General features: G+C 44.7%; 2 protein-coding genes across 2 annotated transcripts in view; both read left to right on the forward strand.

Moving 5' to 3' along the window:
* mindy3 (MINDY lysine 48 deubiquitinase 3) overlaps window positions 1–3,376 on the forward strand; it is a 57,959-nt gene extending 54,583 nt beyond the window's left edge. The window contains exons 15-16 of the mRNA XM_083761715.1: window positions 1,362–1,433; window positions 2,501–3,376. Of these exons, the coding sequence (XP_083617841.1) occupies window positions 1,362–1,433; window positions 2,501–2,650 (222 nt within the window). The 3' untranslated portion in view covers window positions 2,651–3,376. The remainder of the gene's footprint in view (window positions 1–1,361; window positions 1,434–2,500) is intronic.
* Window positions 3,377–13,557: 10,181 nt separating this feature from the next.
* Window positions 13,558–25,026, forward strand: part of LOC310856721 (integrin alpha-8-like) — a 29,318-nt gene continuing 17,849 nt past the window's right edge. The window contains exons 1-4 of the mRNA XM_083762193.1: window positions 13,558–14,222; window positions 16,057–16,187; window positions 23,296–23,396; window positions 24,635–24,758. Of these exons, the coding sequence (XP_083618319.1) occupies window positions 14,035–14,222; window positions 16,057–16,187; window positions 23,296–23,396; window positions 24,635–24,758 (544 nt within the window). The 5' untranslated portion in view covers window positions 13,558–14,034. The remainder of the gene's footprint in view (window positions 14,223–16,056; window positions 16,188–23,295; window positions 23,397–24,634; window positions 24,759–25,026) is intronic.

A 25,026-nucleotide genomic window follows, 5' to 3' on the forward strand; every position in this document is an offset into this window, starting at 1 on the left:
GAAAATAACAAACGCACGTCACATGCACAACACTCACACACACACATCACATCATCAATTGTGCGTGTGTGTGTGTGTGTGTGTGCAACATCATGTTGGTGGCAGGGAGGGGCTCGGAACAGAACACTGGCTTCTCGAACAAGGATCAGAGAGGGAGAGAGAGAACGTAAGAGAAATGGAGTGAGAGAGAAAAAGAGAGGAATGTGAGAGAGCTAGGCTAAACGGAGAGAGACGGCAGAGAGACAGAACAAGAGAGATGAATAGCAAGGGAAGGCGATAGAGAGAGGCTGGTGGGGAGAGGGAGAGATGAAGAGAGAGAGAGTGGAAGTGTGTTAAAGTGATCAGGGCTTTAGGGACTCAACAGTGGACTGACCCTCAGCCACAACGATATTATGCTATTACACACACACACACACACACACACACACACACACACTCAGACACATGTGGGACTGGGCTTAGGGTTAGGGTTTCACATACATGCACATAAGCACAAGTAATGAGACACATTCTCTCACTCACGCACACACACACACACACACACACACACACACACACACACACACACACACACACACACACACACACTCTTCTTAACAAACACACACACATCATCCTAGCGTAGAAGGTCTTGGCTCACTGTCATCGTTCAAACGTTTTTGTAACGTCTGCTGTTTTGGAGAATTGGGACACACACAGTCACACACACACACACACACACACACACACACACACACACACACACACACACACACACAGTATAAAACATGTACACTCACACACTTAACACGTATCAAAAGCAGACACACACACTTAAACGCAAGCCTGTGGGATTAATGTAGTGTGTTCGGTTGCAGGCTGAGGTATGTTGGTTTGACTGTCTGTCCAAGAATGTCAGTCTTTGTGGTTTTACCTCTGCCTTTGTCAAATATGTTAACACACACACACACACACACACAATATACACAAACACAGTTAACAGAGGGACACTCACAAGGTCAGATGTGCGTTATTGTTTGTGTGTATATATAAAGTGTGTCCTGTCATGTCAATTGCTACTGCAAATTCTGCAATGGACAACGTATTTACATTATATTTATGGCTGTATTGTTCTATACATCCTTGTGTGTAATAACTTACTATGGAATCGTGCATTTCCCGTCAGTTGTTTCTTTGGTTGGTCACGCCCCCATGTATGGTCCATGCCTCGTGATGTCATCAACATTAAGCCCGACCTTGCCCTAAAGTGACGAGGCCGCTTCTCGCCCCCAGGCGTCTTACTGGTTGATAGTGTGCTTAGTTTGTAAACAGATGCTGTGATGTATAAATATAAGTCCTCCTTCAAATGTCTTGTGTTTCAGGACTCTGGGATTCCAGACTCGTTTCCTGTCTACCATTATAATGGGCTCAAACAGTCCAACCACACTGAGAAGGTAATTCCTTGTTATTCCTTGTTCTCTCTTGTTTTTCTCCTGCTCATACTTTTCTGTCTCTGTCCCTCGTACAAGCAGTATATAATACCAGTGTAAACGGTAACTCATTGACTGTCCATCATTCTATCTATCTACAGTATATCTATCTATTAGACCCTCTGGAACAAATGTAATTATCACATCATTTACTGCATAATCAGCCAAATGGTGCAGATTTTGCAGGCGTCAATTCTTAAAAAAAAAAAGGATGCATAATCGCACAAACTCCCTGAATATTTCACTGCATAAAATCACATAAAACCTATTTTATATTTTGCAACTTCCCGCAATTTCACATACACGCACGTGCACACACACACACACACACACACACACACACACACACACACACACACACACACACACACACACAAAACAGCAGCAAGGCACCTATTAGCTACTGATAGCATTTCCATTCCCATACCTGAAGTTCCAGATGAGAATATCAGACGTGTTGACAGGACCCTGCAGCAGTGTGTGTGTGTGTGTGTGTGTGTGTGTGTGTGTGTGTGTGTGTGTGTGTGTGTGTGTGTGTGCGTGGGGGGGGATTCCTGCAGGTAGTCCTGTGGAAAAAATGAAGCACTTTTAAGACTGCTCTGCTCTGCGAGTGTGTGTGTGTGTGTGTGTGTGTGTGTGTGTGTCTGTCTCACCCATGCAACCCTCCATCCTGTTTCATCCGACCTCTATCTCCTCTCTAGAGGAAGTGAGTGACAGGCGGTTCCTCGAAAACAGCTGGCATAAGACTTTACATACCTGCATGTTTGGACCATCCTGACCTACTTATGTGCGTGTGTCTTCACTCAGGTCCGGCTTGTACAACCCTGACTTATTTAGCACGGTCCATGAACCACATTACTGCACGAAAAACAAAACTGCCCCGACTTGCAACAGGTCAATTCAGACCGCCGCAATTTCTTGCAAACTTTGTTTGCAAGTTGCAACTAGTTGCGTAGTGAATCATTGGTGCGATTTTGTAGAATTGGTCTCGGGTCTAAAATGGGTTTAAACTTTAATGTCTCTGTGTCCAGGTCCAGTACGTAGAGGGGACAGCAGTGATCCTGGGTTTCGAGGACCCCGTGCTGAGGACCGATGACACTCCTGCCAAGCGCTGTCTCCAGACCAAGTGGCCGTACATTGAACTGCTGTGGAGCACCCAGCACTCGCCCTCACTCAACTAGCACTGCACACTAAGCCTGTTGGTGTGTAGAACACCCTGCGCTGCACACTAAGCCTGTTGGTGTGTAGAACACCCTGCGCTGCAGACCAGCTCTCTAATACGTCAGCAGGTGTCAAAAGACTGAGACAAACACACACACACACATACGCTACCACACTCTTGGGACATTCTGAGAAACACGTAAACACACATAAAGGATCCTTCTGGGAAACACACACACACACACACGCAGGTGACAGAGACAGTTTACAAGTTCAACAGACAAGTTTGAGAGACATTCTCACTTACACACTCCCTCGCTGCAAACCTCTGAGGGACACGAGTGCTCTTGTCTGTCTGTACGGCGCTCACGTCTTGGAATTGAACACGCGTGGTATTTTAAGCAGTGATTCTCAAGCTGTGGGCCGGGGGCCAACTGGTGGGCTGTGAGGATATTGTTGGTGGGCCCCCAAATAATTGGCAAAACACTAAGATTTGTATTGGAAAAAATAAATGGGTTCAACATAAAGAAATCGTGGTATCTTTTCTTTGTGTTCTTGGATCAGAAAAGATACCAATCGATTGGTTGATGTTTAAAAAATAACCGCATGCGCTGAAAATCCACACGGCCAACCCATCTGACCACGTCATCTGACCGCTGTGAAGTGGTCAGATGGGCTGCAAACGCTTTCCGAATTTTTCAAGTGGGCCCGGAACAGTTTGTCTGTCACCTGCTGTACAGAGAGCAGGACCACCTTAACAGTTTCACTGTCACCTGCTGTACCGAGATCAGGACCACCTTAAAAAAGAACTCCTAATGCTTTTCATAACCATAATCTGATGTTATTATATCCATTAAGCTGTTTTAAAAACACCCCGAGCGCACCTTTTAGCGATGAATGTAGCGATGCTAAATGCTTATTTTGATTGCTCGACAATTCTTTTTTTTGTTCCATATGGGCTGTCGTTAAAAGGTGAGCTGCCGATGAACTCCTCCATGCTCAGAGCTACAGCACGCTAGAGAGGGAGTTTTTTTTAATAACATCAGATTACGGTAAGAAAGGGGCTTGTCTTTAACCCTGAGAGGCAAATTACGTGTCCATTTGTACACGCACAGTTACAGACCTGCAAGGAACCCGTAGGGTCCTTGGACCACACATTGAGAACCAGTTACAGACCTCCAAGGAACCCTTAGGGTCCTTGGACTACACATTGAGAACCCTTGGGTGTGTTCTGACGTTGGGGGAGGTGTTAGCGTTCAGAATCTGACGTTCAGGTTGGATTGAGGTTTTAACCACTTCAACCTTGCCTCTATTCTTATTGAAAACAGACCTGAATTACTAATGGTACGTCTGCTCGTGTTTCCTTCTCTTCGCCAGAAATCGCAGATCTAGTACAAGCTGTGATATTGGCTATTTCTGTCCAATGTTCAGAATAAGTGGTTAAAAGCTTTTATTTCTCCCATCATACTGATCTGGGTCCAGCAGGTCTTCTCCATACCTGGTCTCGCTTTGGACACACACCAGATAGACCAGTTAGTTCTGAAATGCTTTCACACTGGGGCACAAAGTTTGTGTTTAACGGGCGCCGTTAACTATGCCTTCATTACCACAGTATTAATATTATTTAGTGATTATTGTGAGCTCAGTGGTGCCAGATCAGTTAACAGTGGTTCTCATAGTAGGGGTCCAGGAGGTCTCCTGCTATTTGTTAAAATAGCATCACAATCATTTTAACCACTTCCATATTTTTTACTAGCAGATCCATAACCTCACAGCTGTGAGCTTGTACATCTGCTATTTTTGAGAAATTATTAATCATTTGGAATTCTTTAACTTCTCTTCTGAGAGTCCCTGTCACAAATATTGTCAGATGGGGATTCGTGGCCAAATACATACAGTATACATTTGGGGGTACCTAGCTCTGGTCCATAGCCTTCTACTGCTTTTACGATTCTGCCCTGCGCAGTAAGGCTATGGGACTTTCCGTTTTAAATCTCAAATCGAAATCAGACCAGCCTCCTCTTTGGCGTAAATAAAAATAACGTTTTTGCTACTCACCAAAACAAAGGCGGGTTGTGTCATTAGAAAGCATACTTTCCTTAGTGGACGCACTCTGAGCCCCCCACCACACGTATAAATGGTACTTTTTGGCCAGAAAAGGATTTGTTTTCACCGGAGGAAAGAAATTCTCTATGAGGCAGTTCTCTGGGCAATATCAGTAGAGGGCGCATCGGAGTAACTACAAATATTTTTTTTTCCGGTGGAAACAAAATCCCCTTTTGGCCAAAAAGTACCGTTTATACGTGTGGTGGGGGGCTCAGAGTGCGTCCACTAAGGAAAGTAGGCTTTCTAATGCCACAACTCGCCTTTGTTTTGGTGAGTAGCAAAAACGTTCTTTTCATTTACGCCAAAGAGTAGAGGCTGGTCTGCATTCATGCGAGCGGCGGAAGTTGAGAGTAACATAGCTCTAATGCGCGCATTAGAGCTATGGACCAGAGCTAGGGGGTACCTTGACATGGGGAAAGGTTTGAGAACCACTGACTGTACATTAATCACCTCAGTATTTCCTCTTTATTTAAGTGATTATCGTTGAGCTCACCGGTGCAGGAACCAGTGGCTTCTGAGGACGAGCCGGGTTTGAATGTAAGTCAGTCACGTGTTGAGTGAACTGTACTGCTACGGCTACAGGACCGGGGACGACGGTAACCAAAGCTGTCCGTGGGGGCAACCACACACTCGTACAGTCACAAATGGACACACAGGGTTACGCACGGATGTGCAAACAAACACACGTGCCGTGTGCACACACAAGGGTGTGCACACAAAACCACACAGACATGCATAGAGGCCAACGCACACATACAGTATATAAACCTGATTTAGTTGCACACGCGTGTTCCATGCTGAAAATAGCCCATCTATCTGCTCACAAGGGGCCACTTCCGCGCCAACGTGCTGTGAGCTTGTAAATTGCCGATTATCGGCGCACCACATTGGCACGCTATACTAAGAATAATTGAAGCGATAAAGTGTTTACAGAGTAAAGGGACCAACCTGCAGGCAGAGAAACGCAGTTCATCCCAACAAGTTCCAGTTTACAGGATGCCATTATGTGTGCATGTACCATGCACACGCGTGTGTGTGTGTGTGTGTGTGTATGCGCTGTATGTGTCACAACAGGATGTGACCAATGGCCTCATGTATTTATTCCCACACTCCCAATGTTCTGTAATTAAAACCTGTTCTTTTTGTTGAAAATGGAAGCAGTGTTTTATTGTTTTTTCAGGTTGTAGGTCTGCGACTCTGCGATCCCTCTGACCATAAATACGTTGTGAGACACTTGACCCTCCTCGAACCCACCACAGCCTCGGGTCGCACCATGGGCCGCTAAACAACAAAGACGTGTTGATCATGTCTGCTCTTTACTACATCACTCGTATTATTGTTGCAGTCAGTTGCTAACCTTGCATGTCCAAAACCGTTATTTTGTGTGACGCTGTACTACGATCAAGTAGGGTGTTAATTTACAAAATAAACTAAACATTAGAATATGGAGATAAGAGTTTTCTGTCTGACAGCAACGATATACAATTTCCTTCAACCCCGTCCTCTGAGACTGTAAATCAGCGGTTCTGTGACTCTAGCAGGACGGTAACGGTGTCTAATTCATTCTCTGTAAACAGACGCAAAAAACATTTGTCTCCCCGCAGACAGTCAGAGTCCTGTGGTGTCAACTTAAGCCTGATTTATACTCTGTAGTGCAACAAGCTTAACAACATGTTGCATAGCTCCTTGGGATCAATTACGTTTGGCAAGCGGCACCTTCATGCAATGGACTATAAATGAAGCTTTATTGTTCAAGCTATTGGCTTCCCAGTGGTCTGAGTTCTTCTCAGTGGCAGCAGACCATTGCAAATCACAGGGCTGAGCATTGGGTAAAGTTTAAAATTGAGAGAAACCGATAACTACTGGTACATTGTTGATCATTGTCTTTGTTGTATTTGTGGTGTGGAGTCTGGACTGCCATCCATTTGAGTTAGAATAATTTTAAAACTACCGGTATATATATATATTTTTTTGTTCTTCGTGTGAACGACCCTTATTAATGATCATATAATATATATATACAGTACATACATATAGGCTAGTAGGGTACTGCATCAGGCACCCAGAACTTAGGTAATTAAAACAATTCATACTTTCATTCCCAACAGTTGCAGATAAATATTATTGTGATATAGATTTTTTTTTATCACAAGTAAACAGTTATTAAAGCTAAAGTTGTCAGGTGGCCAGTAAGGAGAAGTGCTGTCTTCAGGTTACATCAAATGTCTTCATTTTATCTAAACAAATCATAAAATTAAGGTACTCACTAGTCACTACCATGTAAATAATTATCCCTGACTAAGAACTGTGTGTGTGTGTGTGTGTGTGTGTGTGTGTGTGTGTGTGTGTGTGTGTGTGTGTGTGTGTGTGTGTGTGTGTGTGTGTGTGTGTGTGTGTGTGTGTGTGTGTGTGTGTGTGTGTGTGTGTGTGTGTGTGAGAGAGAGCAGTAATGACTGGCTGTGTGTCTAATGGACTCAACTAATGGAGAAAGGATGTAGGTCTAATCTGTGACTGGGTGCTCTAATAGAGTCTCACTGGGACTGTGGGTGTTTGTGTATTTCTCTGCATTTTAGAGACTATTATATATGAAGCCATCTATAAAACAAACACCCGTAGGAGTGTGAGGAAAAGTTACTTTCAAAAATGTAACAAATTCCATATTATTGTCTCCGCCAGGCCGAAGGCATGGCCCAGACTATGTTGTGTGTGTTTGTGTGTGTCATTACATCTGTGATCAGCTAATCTGTGCACACTCCCTGGATGGCAGTGTAGAACCTCTGCCCTCGGAGCCCTTTCGCATGGGCCTGTTCTAGCACCACCAGGAGCTATACTGTAACAAACATCACGCAAATCGTCACATTCTCTTCACAGTCGAACGAGGTCTTTCACATTTTTCATATTCCATCCTTATTGACACAGATTGGCTTCCGAAGTTTGCAGCTCCATCTTGAACAAAATGCCTCAAATCACAGCATGCCATTTCCGTGAAATGTAAGTATGCACATTCACATTAGGCAGAGAAAGAAATTGCCACTTGAAAGTTTTCAAATCAGCCTCATGGTGGTGCTTTTTAACAGGCCAATTCATGTTTTTACCTACCTGTATAAATGCACCACCAGGAGGCTGACTTAGTAAAACACATTTTTGGATATTACTCCTTTTTCGGTTGTGGTGAAACGTTGCACACACATTCACACTACGTTGAGAAAAGAATGCCACCTTTTTAACATTGCCCTATTATTGTGCCACCAGGAGGCCAATGTTTGCAAGACTTGTTTTTATATCCTCTACAGTATATCTCCTACACATTTTGTCCAAACGTCACCCAAATCGGTACACATTACCGATACATTACTCTGTAGTCAAGTGTTCAATTCGGATCTGTCCGATATGTCATATTCCATCCTGATTGGTGAATTCCGAATATTGCTGGCCCGTAATAGCCTATACCTGACTGGCGGAGACCCATGTGAGCACATAAAACAATAGCAGATGGTTGAACCATCTACAAAATGCCTGAGCTATGTGCACGCACATGTGTGTGCACGTGTACACACTGACCTGGCATAAATATGAAAGAGGAGTATACCATACTGCTCTTTTATCCTTCTTTTCCTTGGGAGAGAGATAAAAACAAAGACATAGAAACGGAGAGGGACATATATACATTTCAGGAATCTGTCTGTCTGTCCGTCCTTTGGTTATCTCCAGAACTGTTCATCCCATTTACTTTAGGCTCGGCGGATGTATTCCTGACGACCCATTGTCCTGTGTGGAGTCCATTGTCCTGTGAGGAGTCCATCAGTTCAGAGGTATTCCAGGACAAGCCCGCTCTGTACCAAGAGGCAGGTGTGGTGGGCACTGTGCAGCATGATGAGCAGTGGTGTGTAATGTAACATAATGTAAGTGCATTTACTTAAGCACTGTATTTAAATAAAATGTTGAGGCATTTGTACTTTACTTGAGTATTTCCACTACTTTTACTTCTCTACTCCATTACATATTGGATTGAAATATTGCACTTATACTATTCAACATTTATTTGAAAACTTTAGTTTCAGTTATAGGTAGTAGGTACTTTGTATTTTTTGTATTATATTTTACAAAACTTACATTAACTTACACTTCATTTTATACGGCCTATTTCTACACTGCAGTATTGATACTTTTACTTAAGTAAAACATGTGAGTACCTTTTCTAATTTCCACCACTGATGATGAGGATGTGATGTATGATGATGTATTGACCCACATGATCCCCAAATAAATATATGAAGGCGGCCGGCGGGCAATTACTATAGTCTGGTTGGCCTCTGGCAACCACACTATGGTACGAAGAAAGAGATCACTGTGTCTTATCTCATCTGATGCATGTGAACTTTTATTCATCTGAGGAACTGAGAGACCAAGACCTCTTTCACTTTCTCTTTTTCTTTGATTCTATACTCATCGCTCCTCTCTCTCTCTCTCTCTCTCTCTCTCTCTCTCTCTCCTATGTGCCAGAGAGGAGAACAAGAACAGAGCAAAAAAGGCACAGAGAGGAAGTAAACTCAAAGGTTGATGGAGACGAGAGGGAAGGAGAGGGGAAGGGCAGACACAGTGGGAGGGTTGGAGAGGACTGGTAAACTGCATGGTATAAGTTTACCATCTGGCAGTGTCAAGGTCACTCAAACACTGGTCTATACCTCTCTCTCTCTCTCTCTCTCTCTCTCTCTCTCTCTCTCTCTCCAGCTGGTTCATATCATAGCTGATAGTAGTACAGTCTAACAGCTGTACAACAATCTATGACATTCTGTATCTGTCTCTCTAAGTAGTACTTTCTCTATCTTTTTCTCCCCCCCCTCTCTCTCTCTCTCTCTCTCTCTCTCTCTCTCTCTCTCAGCTGGTTCATATCATAGCACAGTATACCGTCTACAGTCTGTCTCTATCTTCTAGTATTTAACTGTCTCACTCTCAGCCTCTCAGTCAATTCACTTCACTTCTCACTGGTTCAATTTAACATAATCTTGATAAATAATTCGTGTTTGTCACTCTGACTCCTGTCTGTGTGGAATCTCGCACGCACACACGCACGCACACACTCACACACACACAGCCAATAACACACAGCCAATAATCGAATGCAGATCATTCATTGGCATCCTTTAAAACAGGCCTGATAATCCACCTTTCAGCCTACAAGGGAGAGGATATGATCACTCTCTCTCTCTCTCTCTCTCTCTCTCTCTCTCTCTCTCTCTTTTTCCCCCCCAAAGCGGCTTTAATGGTATGCATGAGAAAACAGTCTACATTTCCAAAGCAAAAGTGGAACAAAAATCAAGATAAAACAATAATTATGTACAAATAAATATTGAATATAAATATAAATTTATGACCCACACATTCATACACACCGATGGCAGCGGAAACCATGCAAGGCACCAACCAGCACATCAGGAGCAATTAGGGGTTCAGTGTCTTGCTCAAGGACACTTCGACACTAACTCTGGGGGAGCCCGGGTTCTAACTGGCAACCTTGTGGTTACTGATGTATATTTTGTGTCAAATGACGCTTGTCTTGTAGCGGCGATGGTTGAATGAGTGAGAAGAAAGGGAGGCAGGCAGGCAGGTTGCAGTCTTACGAATCCGATCAGCTTTTATTGACAGGATTCACTCAGTACAAGGCAGAAGGCCCCGTGTCCTCAGGAGTCACATCATAGCCAATCTGTGAACACAAGCAAGTGGTCCCAAACATTTGCAGTATGTTAACTTCAAGGTCCATCCTCCGGAAACAGACTACAGGCCACCTCCGCTTTTATGGGAGCCAATCAGATTGTTGCTTTCACATAGGATCTGCCTGTAGGAGTAGGCGGGACACATTGCATGTAGCTCATGTCTCATACTATACGTTTTATATCAATAGGACTAACTAATTATCTATACTATATATGAAGTATTGCAGAACCTTATTTAACACATAATGTCACAAAGGTAGAATGTAATGTATTATTAACAGGTCTAACTGATCCCTGAACACACACACAGCTGTTGGATTGCAGTTTGAGATATTTCACCAGGATTAGAACTGTCCTGCCAACCCGGTTACCCGGGGGTCTTGACAGCTTCTAACGAAGACATTGTTTATACAGGCCTGGCTGTAAATAACTCTTAAGCAGTTTACTCTTTCTATGAAGTCACCACAGTTTGCATGTCCGCAACTGTGTCAGCCCGTGTACTTATGACCAATATTCATCATTACCATCCAGCCACTCTACCCCTGAGCCACCGCCACGTGTGTGTGTGTGTGTGTGTGTGTGTGTGTGTGTGTGTGTGTGTGTGTGTGTGTGTGTGTGTGTCTCTCACACGCGCACGCACACGCACGCACACACTGCCTCTCCTGGTTCCAATCATATCTCACTGACAGACAGCATTTTATTTCCATCAATAACTGCCAATCACTCACATCACCTGTCACCCACGGCGTCCCCCAAGGTTCAGTACTTGGTCCCCTTCTCTTCATCCTCTACATGCTCCCCCTTGGCCAGATACTCCGGACTCATGGTCTCCACTTCCACTGCTATGCCGATGACACTCAACTGTATCTCCCCGCCAAAACCATCACCGCCATCACCCACTCCACTCTTACCTCCTGCCTGACTGACATCAAAACATGGATGCAAACAAACTTCCTAAAACTCAACTGCAATAAATCTGAAATCCTCATCATTGGCCCTGACTCACTCACCCACTCCTCCCATGACTTCTCCCTCACCATTGATGGCTCCACTGTCACCCCCTCCACCCGAGTCCGCAACCTTGGTGTCATCCTTGACCCCACCCTCTCCTTCCAGCCCCATGTCAACCAGATCACCAAAACCGCCTTTTTCCACCTCCGTAACATTGCCCGCCTTCGTCCCATGCTATCCCACACGGCCGCTGAAACACTCATTCATGCCTTCATCACATCCAGACTTGACTACTGCAATAGCCTCCTGTATGGCGTCACCACCAAGGTCCTCAAAAAACTACAATATGTTCAAAACTCCGCCGCCCGCCTGCTCACCAGAACCAGATCCAGGGACCACATCACACCCATCCTCCGCGAACTCCACTGGCTCCCAGTCAAGTCCAGAATTGAATTCAAAATACTCACCATCACCTACAAAACCCTCAACAACCAGGCCCCCCTCTACCTCTCTGAACTCATCAACCGCCATGTCCCCTCCCGCTCCCTCAGGTCAAGCACTGCCAACCAACTGGAAACCCATAGATCCAACAAACGGACATGGGGAGACAGGGCCTTCGCAGTGGCTGCCCCTTCTCTTTGAAACTCACTCCCAACTCACATCAGAGCTGCCCCCACCTTCGAAATGTTCAAAAGCACACTCAAAACCCACCTTTTCAAACTAGCTTTCCCTACATAACCCCCCCCCCCCCTCCCCCCCCCCCCCCCACACACACACACACACACACACACACACACACCCTTCTTGTTTGCCCCTCTTTTGATTTTTATTCCTAGTTTTTAACCTTTTAAAGTTAAACCTTTTAATTTGTTTTCTAATAAATATGTCTGTATTTATTTCTGTAAAGCGACTTTGGGTACCTAGATAAGCGCTATATAAATCGTATATATTATTATTATTATTATTACATTCTGTCTCTCATACATCGATTTTATTTGGTCGTAATCTGGTCCATAAAACATTGTTTACTTTAAATCAAACATAGATTCTAATGGATCAACAGCAGACTGAGGACTATAGCTGACATGGAACTTTACGTGTTTGTCAACCAGTGGTAGTATAGGCTATAAGAAAAAAGACCTGTAAAATTAACTAACTGCTTATATCGGCCTATATATCTAGCTTATAGTATCGCTTGTCTTTTTTACACACACACACACACACACACACACACACACACACACACACACACACACACACACACGCGCGCGCAGCCAGGATGTGGTCCAGGTCCAGGATGGTCTGACACGCAGACCTACATATCCAGATTTAAGAAGTCAATTGTATTTAACAAGTCCAAGAAAGTCTTATTAAAACTTCTGTTCTATAAAATCCTTTCAACACGATCTGCTCTACGTCGGGCTTTTGGGCGCACCAATAAGCAGCAGTGAATGAGCAGTGCCGAGTAGGCCTACTGCAGTGTTAAAGTCTACCAGCTTGGAGATTTTTCTGCCATAAAACGACATAATAATTACCGACATAATTACACGTGATTATTCCCAACGGAAGGAAACGCGCGCCCGGTTTTAACGGCGCGGTCAGAGTCGATGATGGTCTAATAAAAGGAAAAAAAAAAACCTTGTAGAAGGTTGGGGTCTGTAATATTAACCTGCGTGCGTGTGCGTGCACGTGCGTAAGTGCGCACTTGGTGTGTTCGTTATATAGAGAAGAAGAGAGTATAAATTAGAGACCAAACCAAACAAAAAAAGTAAATTAATGAATGCGTGGCCGAGACTCGGGAGGGACACGGTGCGTCCACGTGCACGCGCCCGTCCATTATAATTCCCCCCCCGCCCCGCCGACCTGCAGTCAGATCATGTCACCCGTAAAAAGTCCGCTTCAAAGTCAAACCATATGGATCAAAACTGCGCGCAACAGAAAAGTACCTCTTTGCCGCTGCTATAAAAAAGGAACGGGGGGCCCGCGATGACGCGCGCTCTGATGTGGTCTGTAGTAGTAGTGCGCGTGCGTGTGGGTGTGTGCGCTACACGGTGAGGCGGGGGTAAAGTTTTGTGTGGAGGAGGAGGAGGGAGGGCGGCCATCAGAAGCAGCAGTGAGTGAGTGGAGGAGGAGGAGGGCATATGGAGACTGTGAGCCCAGGAGAGCGGAGCGGTGGTCGTCAACTAACAGGACACACAGGACTATTAACTAAACTGGTGCTCTTTTAATTGGAGGGCGACACGTTGTTCTGCGGGACTCGGTCGGCCGGGTCGGGAGCTTTACCGTCCGGAGCACAGGAGATGAGAGGCGCTCTGTTTGTTTACTGACTGACTGACACACAGGAGGAGAGAGAACAACCCGCCTCACCTGCGCGCGCTCTCTCTTTTTACTCTTCTCTCAACTCTACTCTACCTCTCTCTACCTCTCTCCCCCCCCCCCTCTCCCCTCCATGGACTGATCATTGTGGTGGGAGGCACTATAGCGCCATTCGTCCGTCTTGGCAGCTTTGCTCTGGACGGATAATTGTGGTGGGAAGCGCCTGTTCACCGGTCTTCTTGGCAACGGTGAGGGGGGTAGTGTGCGCGTGTGTGTGTGTGCGCGCGCGCGTGCGTTCCTGTGTGTTGTGTGCGGGGATGGAGCGGCCCAGGGGCCGCCGCGTTGCTCCATCGTGCATGTGGTCAGTTGTCCGGTTCCTGTCGGTGCTGACGTGGGTTCGAGCCTTCAACCTGCACGGGGAGCGCCCCACCGTGTACCGCGGGCCAGAGGGGAGCTACTTCGGCTACTCGCTGGACTTCTATCAGGCCACAGCCGACAGCAACACGTGAGTGGAGAGAAGCACATGGGTGGAGAAATGTGGGGTTTAGAGCAGGGCAGAGGTCTGCAACCTTAACGAAGTGCCATGTTAGATAGTCAGTGTGCCATTATCAACATTGATTGTACAGACAGACAGACAGACAGTCCATGAATATAAGGTTTTTCCTTATTCTTAAATATTTTCTTTCACATTGTTATGATCATTAGACTCAGACATTAGACTCAGACAGAGCTATATATAAGTTATTGAGGGAGTCTGGGAGATGAGCTGGGTTATTGCCAATAACCCATGCATGTGTATGCCATCTCCCAGACTCCCTCCCCAGCCCGAGTTCAGAGTTTTAATGAATGTAGAATTATGTGAAGGATCAAGGATGTCATTTACATACATACACAACTTCATTTGTTGGAAAAAGGTTGGATGTCCGCACACCAATGTTTTAGCTCCCAGTAGTTGTTATTGTTACATGGTTCAGGAATCAACGTTTCGACCCCTCCGGGTCGAAACTTCATTTGTTGGACTACATTTTCCAAAATAGTTTATTTTAAACCAAAAATACTCTCTCACACACCTATGGCTATGTCAGTGTGCCAGTGATCACCCCTCCCTTTGTGCCAATGTTGACACTGCCTAAGGTTGACTACCCCTGATTTAGAGTCCTGAATATTATTATGAAGATGAGTTGTAGTAGGTTGCACAAGCAGAGCGTGCAAGTACTGCTATCGGCTGGGTATGTATGTATGTATGTATGTATGTATGTATGTATGTATGTATGTACCGGTATGTAAGTATGTCAGTGTCCTGAGCTGTCCTCCAACAGACAATAAGGGACCACCATTCTTGGTGAAGTAACTAAGGTACGTTTCAAGGTTGGTATATAAGGTCAATAACGGGTCTAAAGGATTTAGAATCGCAGAGAGCTCTGGGACTCAAAGCAGCAGTCGTACCCAGACAGCAGAGAGCTCTGGGACTCAAAGCAGCAGTCGTACCCAGACAGCAGAGAGCTCTGGGACTCAGAGCAGCAGTCGTACCCAGACAGCAGAGAGCTCTGGGACTCAGAGCAGCAGTCGTACCCAGACAGCAGAGAGCTCTAGGACTCAGAGCAGCAGTCGTACCCAGACAGCAGAGAGCTCTAGGAATCAGAGCAGCAGTCGTACCCAGACAGCAGAGAGCTCTAGGAATCAGAGCAGCAGTCGTATCCAGACAGACAGCAGAGAGCTCTAGGAATCAGAGCAGCAGTCGTACCCAGACAGACAGCAGAGAGCTCTAGGAATCAGAGCAGCAGTCGTACCCAGACAGACAGCAGAGAGCTCTAGGAATCAGAGCAGCAGTCGTACCCAGACAGCAGAGAGCTCTAGGAATCAGAGCAGCAGTTGTACCCAGACAGAGAGCTCAATAGGGACTCTCTACTCAGAGCAGCAGTCGTACCCAGACAGACAGCAGAGAGCTTTAGGACTGCAGCAGTTGTACCAGCAGTAGTGAGCGCACCTCAATGTGGCACGCTCTGCTTGCGCACAAGTAGTACATGGGCTACTTGTGCAAGTTGTCTTGTGTGTTTCTTTCTGTGTTTTGGTTACCATGTCTGTGACCGTATACTTTGTGTGCTTGCGTGTGCGTGTGCGCGTGTGTGTGTGTGTGTGTGTGTGTGTGTGTGTGTGTGTGTGTGTGTGTGTGTGTGTGTGTGTGTGTGTGTGTGTGTGTGTGTGTGTGTGTGTGTGTGTGTGTGTGTGTGTGTGTGTGTGTGTGTGTGTGTGCGTGCGTGCGTGCGTGCGTGCGTGCGTGCGTGCGTGCGTGCGTGTGTGCGTGCGTGCGTGCGTGCGTGCGCGTGCGTGCGGGTCAGTATGAGTGTGTTGGTAGGGGCTCCGAAGGCGAACACCTCCCAGCCTGGCATCATGGAGGCTGGAGCTGTCTACTACTGTCCCTGGCCTGGACACTCTGGAAGCTGCACACAGATCCCCTTCGACAACTCCAGTGAGTCACCACTACACACCTGTGTCTGTCTACATCCGTGTGTGTGTGTGTGTGTGTGTGTGTGAGAGAGAGAGAGAGAGAGAGAGAGAAGGTGGGGGGGGGCTGCAGGCCGTAGCGTAGTGGGTAGGCAGGTTTGACTCCTCGGCCCTGGCCCTCCCGTGCTATGTGTCAAAGTGTCCCTGAGCAAGACACTCCCCTCTGAGCACTCATCCTAATCATCTGAGCAGCCATGTGATGAGCATGAGCAGGGCTTGTCATGACGTCTATGGCCGTTTTTAGCCCAAGGAGTGTTTTTTGTGCAAAACTAATGCTTGGAATGTATTCAGAATCATGAAAGACCCCTACTTTTTATGAAGTGGAATCAGAATGGTCTCGCTAATATCTATTGTAAAGCAGTGTTCCCCCTATTTGCCTGGGCCAAGATGGCCGCTGCATGTAATAGTTTTCTTGGAATTGAGGCTCAGATTGAGGTGATTGAACAGAATGCGGATGTTAGGGGCTCAATGCTAAATCGGCGCTACCTCGTGGTTACAATATTACTTTTAAAGTTTCATTAGTCAACGTATTTAGTCACCAACACTCGCAAATAAATGTTACACGCACAGCAGCAGAAGTAAACAAATCTGTTATGCATCTTATAGCTGGAGCTATAAGAAACCTTTATTCATAGCCGTGGGAAAATGCAGGTGTCGTAGCAACAACATACGTAGCTGTAAGAATGAGACACAAGCTGGGTATTATAAGTGTGGAGACATAAGATTAAAGTTAAAAGGGCTGAGTGGGGTGGCGGGAGAGGGAGGGAGAAAGCTTGTTTCATATGCCAGTGGTTCTCAACCTGTGGGCCCACTCTGGCCCACCATTGTGCTACCCGAAATAATGGCAAAACGCTACGGTTTTAATGATGATATAACATTCATATTTTTAAATATAAAGTCAAAAACACAACATTTCTTTAACACCTTGAAAAATGTGTTTTCATTGTGATACCGATAAATAGCTATAATTATGCTACGTCGGGTTCCATTGATCCAGGCCGGAATACAATTGATTGATTGATCATTAAAATAAACCCACCCATGGGTGGGCCGCGAACACTTTCAAGTGGGGTCCATAAAATGTTGAGATCTATCGCCAATGGATGCACCACATAAGTCTGCCCAAACAAAAAGTGACAAGTCTGAAATATTATGACAGGTAAGACGTGTTTTGTAAATTCAGAATAAACCCAAAGGCAGTCATAATATTACATAATATTATATGGCTGTGATGGAGAACAAACATTTGTCTTTATGTGACGAATAAAGCCAACACCGTCTCTCTTTAGCATAGCCCACATAAATTTATTTCTCTTTTCAGCATTCTCTTCCCTCCCCTCTCTTCCACTCTTTTTTTTTTATCAATTTGAAACAGGTCTTGTTTTTTTTTACGGAGACACAATGCAGGCACCGTACTCGTCAGATCTAATGCTATGAAATGCTTGCCACTCTGTGCCATTCCATTGTGTTTCCAATTCCATTATTCCATAAGTGCCATTCATTAACAGACTGAGTTATTCAGTTATTAACTCAGATGCACACATTTTCCATAGTTTTCCTGCATCTGTGTTTGTGTGTCAGCTCTTATGTGAGAGAGGGTGGGGGGTGGGGGGGGGGGGTCTAAACTGTAAGCACGTGGGAATTTCATTCCCCTCAGACGAGAAGAGAGAGGAGGGAGTTTGGGTGAAGTCTGCTTTTTATTAGATCCAAATTCATCCCCCTCTCTCTCTCTGTCTGTCTCTCTGTCTGTCTGTCTCTGTGTCTCTTTGTGTCTCCCTCTCTGTATCTGTCTGTCCCTTTGTGTGTGTGTGTGTGTGTGTGTGTGTGTGTGTGTGTGTGTGTGTGTGTGTGTGTGTGTGTGTGTGTGTGTGTGTGTGTGTGTGTGTGTGTGCGCGCGCGCATGCGTGTGCGTGTGTGTGCACACATATGTGCGTCTGTCTCTGACCTCCATTTTCCATCACCCACACAACCTACCCCATGACTTCTCACATCAAAGCACTGTGTATAATGTTTATTGTAAAGGTACATGCGTCTGTTTGTGCGAGCGCACGTGTGTGTGTGTGTGTGTGTGTGTGTGTTGGTGTGCACACATGGTCATTAGTGATTGATGACAGTGGATATGGTGAATGTTGCTAGAGTTACAACAGGTCCATTAATACAGGTACAAACCAGACCATGACACATGCACACACACACACACACACACACACACACACACACACACACACACACACACACACACACACACACACACACACACACTGCATACACACAAAAGCACTTTGAAAATAACCAGCAATACAGCTGATCCTGTACAGTATGTTGCTCATTATGTGTGTGTGTGTGTGTGTGTGTGTGTGTGTGTGTGTGTGTGTGTGTGTGTGTGTGTGTGTGTGTGTGTGTGTGTGTGTGTGTGTGTGTGTGTGTGTTGTGTGCGTGCGTGCGTGCGTGCGTGCGTGCGTGCATGCACTGTGTACAATACTGTTCACTGCTCTTCCAAGCGTCTCTTTTAGGATTAGAGCTTAGATTTTATGGTCGAATTAGTTAGGTCAGAGATACGTTCAGGTTAGGTCTTCTTTTTATTAGACAGAATAAGCCAGGACCGGCCGGGTTAATGTGGTTACACTTTAATGTTGTAGTGGTTAGGGTTGAGGTTGGGGTTAGAATTGGAGTTGACTTGTTTACATGAGCGTTGCACATGACATTCTCACAGCAAGTGAGCGACCACGGCCTGCTTCTACAGTCACCCAACACATACTTCACTAAAAGAAAACCCCGTTTAATTGTGGGAGTTTGCATGGCATTGTCTCATGCTGCTGCTGCCCTTCAATGAATTGCTGCTCAGCTGATCTCCACCCACACCACCTGCTGCTTTGCACCTTCTTCTATGCAGTGGTGTAAAGTAATTAAGTACTCAAGTACTGCACTTAAGTACAATCTTTGAGGTACTTTTACTTTACTGGAGTATCTCCAATTTTCTGTACTTTTACATCTACTCCACTACATCTCAGAGGCAAATATTGCCAATTGCCAAATAATGACAATTATTCTACTTTGTAGATTTTGATTATTATTACAAAACATACAGTAATGCATTGTGAGCTTATACGGTAACAAGAAGACTCACCCCGGTGCGTGCCCGTCTTTCCTCCCGGAATTTTCCCCAGTGAGGGGGATAACTTTGTAATATGCTATTGGCTTGGTTTGTATTCTTTTTGGAAAAATATAAAAAGATACTCCTGTGGAAAGGCTATATTATATTACTTATATTGACCCTATAAACAATTTAGTATTATTTAGTGTAAGGTTTTGCCCCCTCAAATGGTACCTCGTCAGATAATCCCCACATATCCTACAACAACTTCTTTGAACAGACTTCACTGTAGTAGCTTTTCATAAATTATATTTGTACTTAGGCTGTCTGCTGTCATGAAAGTTTATAGTTAGAGAAATTCAAAATCCAGCCGTCTGCTGTCCAGCCTCTCCCACCCCTCACTGGGGAAAATTCTGGGAGGAAAACAGAAACGGGGTGAGTCTTCTTGTATTCGCTTGTAGAGCTGCTATTTTCAAGAGAATTTTTATACAATTGAAAACCTTTGCGTACATTTGATACCAATACATTTGTACATTTACTGAAATCAATTTAGAATTCTGAACTTTTACTTTGACTTTTATTCCCTACATTGCAGTAGGCCTTTTGATACTTTTACCACCGCTGAGTTTATCCCATTTAGATGCCAGGATCTGATTCCACGAATGTCTTCTAAATCCTGACAGTTTTCTGAAAAAGCTACAGTATGTTTCTCTATGTCAGTGTTTCCCAAACAATGGACCCCCAGAGTGATCTGTATTTGGCCGCAGACTCATCTCAAAATATCTTGTTCCAGGGAGGACCCCCCAGAAGCACATATTTGAGTTAAAAACGTTTGCTGTGAAAGAGTATATATTCAAAGATTTGCACACATTTTCACATTGTTTTGTACGTAAGTACCATGGGGGGGATTCAGAAGGCCCCTACTACTAGACCCTCAGACATCCTAAAAGCATAATTCACAGCCAAACCAAATTGCTCATTTTATTTTCATGAATACAAAGTGCTGCAGTGAGGTCAGCCTGCAGTAAACACGTAGCCTGGAAGAGTAATCAACATCCTCACTGTGTTCTGTTCACCTGTCTGCTTGGCTGGCACCCACACTCGCACAAATTAACTGTGCATCCTGCTGTGTGCGTGACGTGTGTGTGTGTGTGTGTGTGTGTGTGTGTGTGTGTGTGTGTGTGTGTGTGTGTGTGTGTGTGTGTGTGTGTGGGTGTGTGTGTGTGTGTGTAAGGTGTTTTATGGTGTGGGACTGTGTAATTCTAAACAGACCCAGCTGCTCTTTAATAATGCTGGAAGAGATCAGCTAGTACCCCCAAGGCCTTGGGGCGCGCACGCACGCACGCACGCACGCACTCATGCACGCACGCACTCATGCACGCACACACGCACGCACGCACGCACGCACGCACGCACACACACACACACACACACACACACACACACACACACACACACAAACTGTTTATGTGTGTATAGTGCTGTTGCCAAAGCAGTACAGTGTAATCATTTTTAACGATGACAAATTATTAACAATAAACAGAGTTCTGCACTAGGGCTGGGCGATATGACGATATATATCGTATTTTCGATAGAAAATGTATATCACGAAAAAAAAGCTATATCGCTTATATCGCCGTTTCGCTTTACGGCAGTATTTTACGTCACAGCGCTTATATACGGCATGCCCAGCAGCCCACCGCGCGCACTGAAAACAGTGAGCCAACACCTTTCGGATGTCTTCTCTATTATATACTCTAAGGCCAACACGACCACAACACAAGCCGAGGTGGTGCTTGCACCTAAAAGAGGGAGATGATGATGATGGCTGACGAGATTCAGAGCGGTGTAAGGGGCACGTTCGGAAATACCACACCGGAGCGAACTCATCTATCAGTTTGCATTGCACAGTGCGCCTAGTGCGCTATTTCCGAACGCGCCCTAAAGTAACCGGTCATTCACTGTTATAAATGCAGGTTTCATGTTGGGTCAAATTGATAAATTGCGTGAGCCACGCATGTTTTACACAGTTGAACAATAAGCTTGTCCGTCGTCGGGTGCACTGCAAACTTCTTCCAAGACGAAGACGTTCCTCTTACCTGTGCAGTCCTCCTGCTGCGTCTGTCTTGTTTTATTGTTCCAAATAAATTATTCCATTTGAAAAGTCCTTAATTCAGCAACAGCTTACAACAACAACACAAGACGCTGACTTTGTTGTGATCATCAAAAAAAAAGGAAAAGAAAAAGCCCCACTCGTCCCAGACTCTCATATACGCACAGCTGTGGGCATGGAGAGTTGACGACAAGATCGCGTTCTCTCTCACTCTATCGCCTGTAGTCAATTAAACATCGTTAAGCTGCCCAACGTCTTTAACAAACTAAACTATAACTACAACAGAACATGTTGATTCCCTATACAGAGCTTAAATGAACTGAAACAACTGTAGTGACAAACTGTGACATGAGATATTTATTTTTTCCTTAAGCCAATTTAATGCAGACACAGGCCTGTACTTCTGTCTGAATGGCAACGTCTTATTTCTTTCTTTTTTCTTTTTAATTGTCATAATAATAATTATTATTAATAATACTAATAAAACTTTATTTGTATAGCACCTTTCATGACATGAAATGCAGCTCTCAAAGTGCTTTACAGAGCAATGGAGAAAAAAAGAAAAGCAAGGCAACGACATTAAAAAACAAGCAGTGATGCAATACAGTGAGGACATGAATAACAAAAAATAAAAGATCAATTAAAAGCAATGTTGTAGAAGTGGGTCTTGAGCTGTGCTTTAAAAATGTCTACAGAGGCTGAACAATTGAGTTCAGCCTCTAATTATTATTATATACATTTTATTTTGTAATATTTTTGTACTTGCTTTGGGCCTGTCTGTGCATGGGAAGGGCATCAGTATTATATTCATATAAGTAGACTGGATAATGTGAATTTAATTGTTTTTTGAGTGGTGCAACCATTATAGACAGCTATGTGTGTCCCTGTCCCTGTATCCGAGCACGAAATAGCATAACTATTGTCACCACCAAGTGTCACTGTTGTGCAGCCTAACACAGACAGAGGCCAGGGAGGAGAGCTTGTACAGTACAGTACAGTACAGTACAGTACAGTACAGTACAGCCCAAGTACAGTAAAGTACTCGACCTGAACAAAAATCAATTATTTTAGATAAAAAAATAGGTATCGTAAAAAATATGCTATATCGTGAGTATATCGTTATCGTGATAAAATAAATTCTATATCGTGATATGAGATTTTGTCATATCGCCCAGCCCTATTCTGCACCAGTAAACAATCAACGATCATAAGACAGTAAGGCAGTATTATTGACCGTCATTGAACAAACATGCATACATATACAGTAAGCTAGATAGACAGACAGACCATGTCCTTTACATAGCGGGGGTTCTGTTCTCAAGGAAACATCGACACGGACCCAGGGGAGCCGGGGTTTAAACCGCTGGCCACTCGTATACTAGACCCTCAAAGTCGCCCAAAAAGTGATTACGTTGTTGAGCGGAGTCCCTCTGGGCTCTATACTAGTGCCTCTTCGACATCCTCGCTAGAAATAGCCGATCTACAAGCTTACATTGTGACGTGTTGATAGGTATTGTCTGCAAACGTTTTCACCTGATTACGGATGCCGGGGTTTAAGTGGGTACGGGTGATTCATGCTTAGTTGCCGGTGTCGTGCAACCAAGTGTGAATCTGGCATGAATGTGATTCTCATTATGGCTCTCTCTCTCTCTCTCTCTCTCTCTCTCTATGCAGATAACAGGATGATCATTATGGTCTCTCTCTCTCTCTCTCTCTCTCTCTCTCTCTATGCAGATAACAGGATGATCATTATGGTCTCTCTCTCTCTCTCTCTCTCTCTCTCCTATGCAGATAACAGGATGATCATTAAGGTCTCTCTCTCTCTCTCTCTCTCTCTCTCTCTCTCTCTCTCTCTCTCCTATGCAGATAACAGGATGATCAAGGTGAATGGCAGCAGAGAGCCCCTGGAGTTTAAATCCCACCAGTGGTTTGGAGCGTCCGTCAGAACGCACAAAGGGAAAGTGGTGGTGAGTTGAGTGGAGGCGGGACAGGAAGTGACATGCAGCCATGTCCGCCAGGGTTTCCATGCCAGACAGACGACACAATGCTTCTAAAGTAGCCTACGGACCAGAGAGGGGTCATCTAAACTACACTGATGAAATATTTATCTTCTAAAGTAGCCTACGGACCAGAGAGGGATCATTTAAACTACACTGATGAAATATTCATCTTCTAAAGTAGCCTACGGACCAGAGAGGGATCATTTAAACTACACTGATGAAATATTCATCTTCTAAAGTAGCCTACGGACCAGAGAGGGATCATTTAAACTACACTGATGAAATATTTATCTTCTAAAGTAGCCTACGGACCAGAGAGGGATCATTTAAACTACACTGATGAAATATTTATCTTCTAAAGTAGCCTACGGACCAGAGAGGGATCATTTAAACTACACTGATGAAATATTTATCTTCTAAAGTAGCCTACGGACCAGAGAGGGATCATTTAAACTACACTGATGACATATTTATCTCAGTGTAAGATTAACGGCTAACCACTTAAGCCCTATATACTTAGTTTTATAACGAATAGCAAACATATTGGCTATTTTCACTATTTTAGATTTTATTCTTTCAAGATTTTATTTATTGTTATTGCATTCCAGTGCTTCCAGTGCTTAAATCGTTGAAAACATTTAAATCGTACAATAACTCTCTATTCTCTCCTGTGATTTTTGGCCGACGATTCGGAACACTTCACTAGGCATTTGTGCTCTTTGCCCTCATCTGATTGGACAGTACGATGACATAGCCTACTCAACTCTTATTCCTATAGAGATAGGCAGAGAAAGGTTATTTATAAATACCATTGTCAAACAAATGCTAATGATGTTATTTGGACGTTCTTTAGACAGATGATTGGTGTGATGTTTACCTGGTATCCTAATCCCACTTCATTTGAAGTAGGCTGATACTCATTTATATTCATTTCTTTGCACTATATTTACTTGTCATGTGTTGACTGGGAGTTCATGCCACTTTATTCTCATCTTGCACTTGGTGAGTCACTCTGGATAAGAGCATCTGCTAAATGCCTGACCTCCTCAACCACATGCAGCTCTACAGCTCTCCTCAGAGAAAAAAAAGGATGACCTGGGGGTGGACGGTCTACACATCCTTGCAGTTAACTGTTGCACACGTGTCTGTCTGTCTGTGTGTGTGTGTGTGTGTGTGTGTGTGTGTGTGTGCGCGTGTGCGTGCAGGCCTGTGCTCCTCTGTATCACTGGCGTACAGTGAACCCAAGTGGAGAGAAGGATCCAGTGGGAACTTGTTACGTTGCCGTTCAGAACTTCAGCGCCTACGCAGAATACTCTCCCTGCAGGACCAGTGAGTCACCTTCTCTCTGTCTGTCTGTCTGTCTGTCTGTCTGTCTGTCTGTCTGTCTGTCTGTCTGTCTGTCTGTCTGTCTGTCTGTCTGTCTGTCTGTCTGTCTGTCTGTCTGTCTGTCTGTCTGTCTGTCTGTCTGTCTGTCTGTCTGTCTGTCTTGTCTGTCTGTCTGTCTTGTCTGTCTTGTCTGTCTTGTCTGTCTTGTCTGTCTTGTCTGTCTGTCTGTCTGTCTGTCTGTCTGTCTGTCTGTCTGTCTGTCTGTCTGTCT

The sequence above is a fragment of the Protomyctophum parallelum genome (assembly GCF_964188405.1).
Source record: "Protomyctophum parallelum genome assembly, chromosome: 3".
Lineage (NCBI taxonomy): Eukaryota > Metazoa > Chordata > Actinopteri > Myctophiformes > Myctophidae > Protomyctophum > Protomyctophum parallelum.